Source organism: Lithobates pipiens, unplaced genomic scaffold, assembly GCF_037356315.1.
Source record: "Lithobates pipiens isolate NorthernLeopardFrog02 unplaced genomic scaffold, aLitPip1_a1.2 Scaffold_25, whole genome shotgun sequence".
Lineage (NCBI taxonomy): Eukaryota > Metazoa > Chordata > Amphibia > Anura > Ranidae > Lithobates > Lithobates pipiens.
Window position 1 is genome coordinate 204,774,945 of NW_027507787.1, and position 9,505 is coordinate 204,784,449.

A 9,505-nucleotide genomic window follows, 5' to 3' on the forward strand; every position below is an offset into this window, starting at 1 on the left:
CCTGCGGACACCCCCCCCCCCCACCCGGTAGAATGCGCGCCGGGCCTGCGGACACCCCCCCCCACCCGGTACAATGCGCGCCGGGCCTGCGGACACCCCCCCCCCCACCCGGTACAATGCGCGCCGGGCCTGCGGACACCCCCCCACCCGGTACAATGCGCGCCGGGCCTGCGGACCCCCCCACCCGGTACAATGCGCGCCGGGCCTGCGGACCCCCCCCACCCGGTACAATGCGCGCCGGGCCTGCGGACCCCCCCACCCGGTACAATACGCGCCAGGCCTGCGGACCCCCACCCGGTACAATACGCGCCAGGCCTGCGGACCCCCACCCGGTACAATACGCGCCAGGCCTGCGGACCCCCACCCGGTACAATACGCTCCGAGCCTGCGGACCCCCACCCGGTACAATACGCGCCAGGCCTGCGGACCCCCACCCGGTACAATACGCGTCAGGCCTGCGGATCCCCCCAGTACAATACACGCCAGGCCGTATTGCCCCCCCAGTACAATACACGCCAGGCCGTATTGCCCACCCAGTACAATACACGCCAGGCCGTATTGCCCCCCCAGTACAATACACGCCAGGCCGTATTGCCCCCCCCAGTACAATACACGCCAGGCCGTATTGCCCCCCCCAGTACAATATGCGCCAGGCCTGCAGACCCCCACCCGGTACAATACGCTCCAGGCTGAGAACCCAGACTATACACCACCAGGGGCCCTGGAAATAGTGCTGCGCCCCTGTAGAACGTGTCCTGACTGCACCATATGGGATCATGTACAATGGGAAGCAGGCCCGGTGCCCTTTGCTCAATGTGTGGTAGCACAGACCACATAGGGCCCCTGTGCGGTATGAAGTAAGCCATGAGCCCTGAACATTCCCCACCACACATACAGGCAATATTCCAAAACCGTCACTATGAGGCCGGGGACCCCGGCAGCCGGTGCTACACTGTAAGAGGGGCCCCTAAGGCGGGCAGTGGGTGTTCCAGATACTCACAGGGTGCGGGGTTGCCCGTCGTCGTCCATGTTGGCCGGGAGGGGGGGAGGGTGCAGGCTCCCGGTGCAGGAAATACGGGTTAGCTCCGTCCGGCCCGGAGGAAAATGGCGGCCGCAGCGGTGACCAGTCAGAGAGAGGCCGCCCACCGCGCAGGCGCATCACCACCGCACGCTCCCGACGCCCCGGCTGCTACGTCACCCATGTGAGCCGCGCGCTCCTGTGTCCGAGGGTACGAGCCCCGCCAACAGCGCCACGGCTTGTAAATGAGGAGAAGAGCAGGAGGGAGCTGTGTATATGATAGAAGAACCTATAAAATGTACACACACGTCATTATATACCTCATATATCGTGTGTACGTGCATATACACCTGTACTGTGTACATTATACAGCAGTGGACACATTGGATACCCACCACACAAATAAAGAACCCATCATTTTCTCTGAGGCATGGTTAACATCTTGCATGTCAGGAACAAATGCGCAAAATTACATGAAAGTGCTGCCTTTTAGCAGATGCGTGGTGGTGCCATTAATTGTTAACGACACCCTGATTCATCTGCAAATGAGCAGATTTTTGTGAAGCACCACGCGGTTGAATGTGGTGCATTTTTGTAGTGGGTACGCGACCTCTTTTCCATGTATTTCACGTGTAGACTGTAGAGCAGCTCATTCAAAGGAATGGGCTGCCCTACACGCCTGTAGGCAGTGCCAGGACAAGGTCATCAAGGCCAGGAGTCTCAAACTCAAATTACCTGAGGGCTACAGGACAAGTTTTCACATCCAATGGGGGCCGCAATATTAACCTCCAGAATTGGTGTCGGCGGACGCAATATTAACCCTAAGCTTTGGTGTCACGGACACAATATTAACCCCCAGCACTGGTGTCAGCGGACGCAATATTAACCCCCAGCATTGGTGTCAGCAGATGCAATTTTAACCCCCAGTATTGGTGTCAGCAGACGCACTATTAACCCCCAGCATTGGTGTCAGCGGACGCACTATTAACTCCCAGCATTGGTGTCAGCGGACGCACTATTAAGCCCCAGCATTGGTGTCAGCGGACGCACTATTAAGCCCCAGCATTGGTGTCAGCGGACGCACTATTAACCCCCAGCTTTGGTGTCAGCAGATGCACTATTAACTCCCAGCATTGGTGTCAGCGGACGCACTATTAAGCCCCAGCATTGGTGTCAGCGGACGCACTATTAAGCCCCAGCATTGGTGTCAGCGGACGCACTATTAACCCCCAGCTTTGGTGTCAGCAGATGCACTATTAACCCCCAGGATTGGTGTCAGCGAATGCACTATTAACCCCCAGCATTGGTGTCAGCGGACATAATATTAACCCCCAGCATTGGTGTCAGCGGATGCAATATTAACCCCTATCATTGGTGTCAGCGGATGCAATATTAACCTCCAGCATTGGTGTCAGCGGACACAATATTAACCCCCAACACTGGTGTCAGCAGACTCACTATTAACCCCCAGCATTGGTGTCAGTGGACACACTATTAACCCCAAGCATTGGTGTCAGCGGATGCAATATTAACCCCCAGCATTGGTGTCAGCAAACGCACTATTAACCCCCAGCATTGGTGTCAGCGGACGCACTATTAACCCCCAGCATTGGTGTCAGCGGACGCAATATTAACCCCCAGCATTGGTGTTGGCAGACACAATATTAACCCTCAGCATTAGTATTGGCGGACGCAATATTAACCCTCAGCATTAGTGTTGGCGGACGCACTATTAACCTCCAGCATTGGTGTCAGCAGACGCACTATTAACCCCCGGCATTGGTGTCAGCGGACGCAATATTAACCTCCAGCACTGGTGTCAGCGGACGCAATATTAACCCCCAGCACTGGTGTCAGCGGATGCACTATTAACCCCCAGCATTGGTGTCAGCGGACGCAATATTAACCCCCAGCATTGGTGTCAGCGGACGCACTATTAACCCCCAGCATTGGTGTCAGCAGATACAATTTTAACCCCCCAGCATTGGTGTCAGCGGACACACTATTAACCCCCAGCATTTGTGTCGGCGGACGCAATATTAACCCTCAGCATTAGTGTTGGCAGACGCACTATTAACCTCCAGAATTGGTGTCAGCAGACGCACTATTAACCCCCAGCATTGGTGTCAGCGGAGGCAATATTAACCTCCAGCACTGGTGTCAGCGGACGCAATATTAACCCCCAGCATTGGGGTCAGCAGACGCAATATTAACCCCCAGCATTGGTGTCAGCGGACGCACTATTAACCCCCAGCATTGGTGTCAGCAGATAAAATTTTAACCCCCCAGCATTGGTGTCAGCGGACACACTATTAACCCCCAGCATTTGTGTCAACGGACGCAATATTAACCCCCAGCATTGGTGTCAGCAGACGCAATATTAACCTGCAGCATTGGTGTCGGCGGAAACAATATTAACCCCCAGCATTGGTGTCAGCGGATGCACTATTAACCCCCAGCATTGGTGTCAGCGGACGCAATATTAACCCCCAGCATTGGTGTCAGCGGACGCAATATTAACCTCCAGCATTGGTGTCAGCGGAAGCAATATTAATCCCAAGCATTGGTGTCAGCAGACGCACTATTAACCCCCAGCATTGGTGTCAGCGGACACAATATTAACCCCCCGCATTGGTGTCAGCGGACGCAATATTAACCCGCAGCATTGGTGTCAGCGGACACAATATTAACCCCCAGCACTGGTGTCAGCAGACACAATATTAACCCCCAGCATTGGTGTCAGCAGACGCAATTTTAACCCCCAGCATTGGTGTCAGCAGACGCACTATTAACCCCCAGCATTGGTGTCAGCGGACGCACTATTAAGCCCCAGCATTGGTGTCAGCGGACGCACTATTAACCCCCAGCATTGGTGTCAGCGGACGCACTAGTAACCCCCAGCATTGGTGTCAGCGGGCGCAATATTAACACCCAGCATTGGTGTCAGCGGACGCAATATTAACGCCCAGCATTAGGCCCCATTTACACCTGAGCATTTTGTAGTTTGAAGCCTGAAGCTACAAAACGCTTGAGGGGAAAAAAATCAATGATTCTCTATGAAGTTGGTTCAGATCTCCACTCCAAGTCAGCTGAAGCCGAACACCTAAAGCTCAAACAAGTTCTGGACCCTTTTTTGTCGCTCGAATCGGGCAGATTTGGGTATTTTTGGAGCGTTTGTATTCTCATAGAAATGAATGGAAATGCTCGATTTGAGCATCTTAGCGTGACATGGCACTTCTTTGAGCGTTTCTACGTGAGTTTTGCCGCTTTTATCTGCTCAAGTAAAATAGATTTACATAAAGGAAATTACATAAAAACACACAGGAAATGCACAGATCTCCATTTTTGGTTTGCAGACATGGAGGTAAGCAATATGGAGGAGGAAGTGGATGAGACAGTATCTCTTTTAGATCCAGAGAGGTTTATCCGAATGGTAAAGCAGCACCCCTGCCTCTACGATTCCAGAGATCCATGCTACAATCTGCGATAGAGCAAGAGGATGGCATGGAACCAGATTGCCAGCCCCCTTCATGTTAGATCAGCACTGGCCATCAATAAAAACATCTGCCCCTTCATGTTAAATTCCACCCCTCACCTACATGAACGTGCCTCAGCACAATCTGACTGAAAAATGTCTTCAGTCGGCTATTGTGCTCAGGCGCTGTCTTGCCGACACAACAGCTGAACGTAAAATCAGTTGTTGTGGTATTACATACGGCGCATGCGCTGTTCGTCCCAGGCACTATTCGATAGAGGGCACTTCTCGATAGTACTAGATAGAGTTGCCACCTTTTGTTCAAGTCAAACCCGAACACTTTAGCGGAGCACGCCAATTTTTTATTTTTTTTTATAGTATAAACTATACATATATTTTGCTATTAAATGATGTTTCTAATCATATGAAGTTAATAACAAGAGTCCCCCTTTACATCAGAGCCCACAGAATTCCCCTTTTTACATCTGAACTCGCTGCGTTCCCTTTCACTGTAAGGGGGGACTCTGCAGATTCTGATGTAAGGGAGAACTCTAGGGACTCTAACATAAGGAATGCTCTGGGAACCCTGATCTAAGGGGGAACACAGAGAACTCTGATGTACGGAGAGGACTCTAATGTAAGGGGGAACACTGTGGCCTCTGGTTTAAAGGGGAAATCTGATGTAAGGGGTGCTCTGAAAACCCTGATTTACCTTTAGTATACTCACTCAGAGGCAGGAGAGAGAAGGGGGGAGACTTCAGTCACAGACTGGGATGGATGGTGAGCTCACTCACCCCTTGGCAGTCAGCATCTCTCATCCAGATGTATCTGAGGCTGCTGAATTCAAATTTTTCCGGCCCCAACTTTCCTTTTCTGAGGCACAGCACCAGGGATTGGAGTGTGGGCAGACACACAGGGGTAGGGGTGGGGGGAAGAGGTGCTGATCTAGCCCTCTCTCCTCTCCCATCTGTGTGTGTGTTTTGGGGGGGGGGGGTTAGTGCTGGCTTTGAGAAGTGTGAAAGAGTGTAACAGACACTTTCAGCTTAGATAACTGCAGCCAGCAACCCTGCTGGGAAGCCATAGTCCAGTCTAAATAATGTGTCTGGGTTTCAGGCAGTCTGAAACCCGGACGCATGATTCCAAACCCGAACTGTCTGGGTGAATCCTGGACAGGTGGCAACCCTAGTACTAGATGGGCAGATCCTCCCTCCTCTCTATTCTCCTGTGTTGTGCATGGTGAGCTGCAGCAGCATGCAGGGGAGAGGAGACGGAGAGAGAAAGCTCCAAGCTGCTGCCACCCGCCTAGGATCGGTCCTGCCACTTATAACCAGTCCACAGGCCATAAATGGCGCGTTGCCATACTTTGAGACTCCTAATCTAGACCAACACTGAGCGCCAATCTGCATGCGCACCCCCTAACGTAGTTGAGAACATTCTCAAAATAATTTTAGGGACACTTTTCTTGATGTAGGCAGAGTTTTATTTTAACTACTTGCTTACTGGGTACATACACCCCCATGGTCATGCAACACTGTACCCATTTGAAATTTTTATCAATTTTTTTTCACACAAATAGAGCTTTCTTTTGGCGGTATTTAATTGCCACTGGGTTTTTTTATTTTTTGCTAAACAAACAAAAAATGACAAAAAATACTGTACATTTACAAAGTGACAAAATGTGGAAAATTTCAAGGGGTATGAATACTTTTTCAAGGCACTGTATGCGGTGTGTGGGCGTGTTCACAACGCAGTGCCGCCACATCTGGTGTGAAGATATCCATAAGGCCCGTACACACGATATGAAAATCGGATAGAAAAATCCATACGACGAGCTGTCTGCTGATTTTTTGATCGTTAGTGCGGTGCTTTCGACAGCCGATTTCGCTTTTTCGTCAGACAAAAGCTGGATGTGCAGACTATAACATTTTTGTGGGATGTGAACTCAACGTCCGATTTTTGTTTCATTAGTACGGGTTTTCGTACGAAAAAAATCACCAGAGCAAGACTACGCATGCTCAGAAATGAAAGAGTACATACAAAACTATTCAACACACTGTGTGACTTCTGACGTATTTTATCGTACGAAAATTTTCAGATTGTGAGTAACCTCTTCACTTTTGATATGAGACTAGCATGCCACAAAAAAATGGACGTTCGGTCGTCCGAAAGTCTAAGTGTGTGGATGAGGCTTTAGAAATCATATACTATTATACCTCCCAACATTGTGAGACAAGTGTAGGTCACCTCCTAAGGAGCCGCAGTTGGGAATCCCCCACTCTGCACAGCCAGGCACATCAAATTTTCACAGGTACTCCAGAGACAGAGAACAGTCCGTGACTTTGTTTTTGTGGTTTATTGAGGGGTTAAAGTGATTGTAAAGGATCGCTTTTTGTTTTTTTTAAATAACAAACATGTCATACTTACCTCCACTGTGCAGCTCGTTTTGCACAGAGTGGCCCCTGAACATCCTCCTCTGGGGTCCCCCGGTGGCTCTTGTGGCTCCTCCTCTTGTCAGATAACCCCCTAGAAGAAGCGATCTCCCGAGGGGGTTACCTTGCACTCCTGAGTGCAACATTTGCGTCCATAGACACAAATGCCGGACTTGGGCCCTGGCACCTGCGTCATTGGATTTGATTGACAGTAGTGGGAGCCAATGGCTGCGCTGCTATCAATCTATCCAATCAAGAGCCGGGACCCCGCGGAGAGAGGGACAGCGCGTCCCCGCCAAAGAGCTGAAGCGAGTCAGGTAAGTAAAAGGAGGGGGCTGGGGGGCCAGTGACTGCCAGGTGTTTTTTCACCTTAATGCATAGGATTCATTAAGGTGAAAAAACACAAGAGTTTACAACCCCTTTTTTTACTTGGATGGGGATGGGAAATTATGGGATGCCCACTTGACTTCAGCAACAACATTTTAGCAACATCTTCAGGGACATCTTCCTGATCACCATCTTATCAGGGGAAGGCTGACCCATCGGGCACTCGGGCACCACGGGAGGTCACTTGAAGTGGCTGTAATAATATCGCTAAAGGCGCGTTGCTCCCCACCGGCCCCTCCTTCCCTCCCACCAATCGTAGGCGCTTGCACTGTACGTGACATCACCTGGGACGGACGAGAAGAGAGGAAGGGCCGGAGGGGAGCAGTGCCGTTAGCGGTATTTTACAGGCATCGGGTGAGTGAAGCTTTTTTTTACTGGAGGGCAGCCATGGGAGGGAGGGGGCAGTACAGATGTATGGGGCCTGGGCCCCAACAGAACTGCAGGAAGGCCCATGATACTCTCCTGGTCCCCCCTCTCTCCCTGTATGATTCCCCCCCCACAGTGTCCCCCTGTGTGCTCCCCCCCACAGTGTCCCCCTGTGTGCTTCCCCCCTCACAGTGTCCCCTGTGTGCCCCCCCCCCCACAGTGTCCCCTTGTGTGCTTCTCCTCCGGTGTCCCCGTGTGTGCTTCTCCTCCAGTGACCCTGTGTGCTTCCCCCCACTGTCCCCCTGTGTGCTCTCCCCCCCCACACTGTCCCCCTGTGTGCTCCCCCCTCACAGTGTCCCCCTATGTGCTCCCCCCCACAGTGTCCCCCGGTGTGCTTCCCCCTGTGTGCCCCCCCTGTGTTCCTGTGTGTGCTTCCCCTCCCCCCCAGTGTTCCCCTGTGTGCTCTTCCTAACAGTGTCCCTCTGTGTGCTCCCCCCCGTGTTCCCCTGTGTGCTCTTTGCCACAGTGTCCCCCTGTGTGCTCTCCCCCCAGTGACCGCCTGTGCATCCCCCCTCCAGTGTCCCCCTGTGCTCCCTACAAGTGTCCCCCTGTGTGCTGTCTACCCCCACAGTGTCCCCCTGTGTGTTTCCCCCCTCCCCAGTGTCCCCCTGTGCCCTCTCCCTCCCCCAGTGTCCCCCTGTGCGCTCTCCCCCTCCCAGGGTCTCTCTGTGTGCTCTTCGTCTCCCAGGGTCTCCCTGTGTGCTCTCCCCCCTCCACAGTGTCTCCCTGTGTGCTCCCCCCCCCCACAGTGTCCCCGTGTGCTCTCCCTCCCACCACAGTGTCCCCTTATGTGCTCTCCCTCCCACCACAGTGTCCCCTTGTGTGCTCTCTCTCCCCCCACTGTGTCCCCTGTGTGCTCTCCTTCCCCCCACAGTGTCCCCTTGTGTTCTCTCCCTCCCCCTCTCCAGTGTCCCCCTGTGTGCACCCCCCAGTGTCTCCCTGTGTGCTCCCCCTCAGTGTCCCCCTGTGTGCTCCCCCCCATGTCCCCCTATGTGTTCTCCCTCCCCCCTGTCCCCCTGTGTGCTCCCCCCCATTGTCTCCCTGTGTGCTCACGCAGTGTCCCCCTGTGTGCTCTCCCACCCCCAGTGCCCCCCTGTGTACTCTCCCTCCCCCCACAGTGTCCCCCTGTGTGCTTCCCCCCCCCTACAGTGTCCTTGTGTGCTCTCCTTCCCCCCACAGTGTCCCCTGTGTGCTCTCCCTACCCCCACAGTGTCCCCTTGTGTGCTCTCCCTCCCCCTCCCCACTGTCCCCCTGTGTGCCCCCCCTAGTGTCTCCCCGTGTGCTCCCCCACAGTGTCCCCCATGTGCTATCCCTCCCCCACAGTGTCTCCCTGTGTGCTCTCCCTCCCCCCAGTGTCCCCGTGTGCTCCCTCTGTGTCTTCCTGTGTGCACCCCCCAGTGTCCCCCTGTGCAGGCGTGGCTTGTGTTTGGGCGGGGACACAGGGGGCCCCATCATTGGTGTCAGTGGGAGGAATAGTGCCCCATCATTGGTGTCAGAGGGAGGAATAGTGATCCATCATTGGTGTCAGAGGGAGGAATAATGACCCGTCATTGGTATCAGTGGGAGGAATAGTGCCCCATCTTGGTGTCAGTGGGAAGAATAATGACCCATCATTGGTATCAGTGGGAGGAATAGTGCCCCATCATTGGTATCAGTGGGAGGAATAGTGCCCCATCTTGGTGTCAGTGGGAAGAATAATGACCCATCATTGGTATCAGTGGGAGGAATAGTGCCCCATCATTGGTGTCAGTGGAAGGAATAGTGCCCCAT

General features: G+C 53.3%; 1 protein-coding gene across 1 annotated transcript in view; it reads right to left on the minus strand.

The window, feature by feature from the left end:
* Window positions 1-1,160, minus strand: part of TIAL1 (TIA1 cytotoxic granule associated RNA binding protein like 1) — a 53,288-nt gene extending 52,128 nt beyond the window's left edge. The window contains exon 1 of the mRNA XM_077455472.1: window positions 1,001-1,160. Within this exon, the coding sequence (XP_077311598.1) occupies window positions 1,001-1,029 (29 nt within the window). The 5' untranslated portion in view covers window positions 1,030-1,160. The remainder of the gene's footprint in view (window positions 1-1,000) is intronic.
* Between the last annotated feature and the right edge of the window lie 8,345 nt (window positions 1,161-9,505).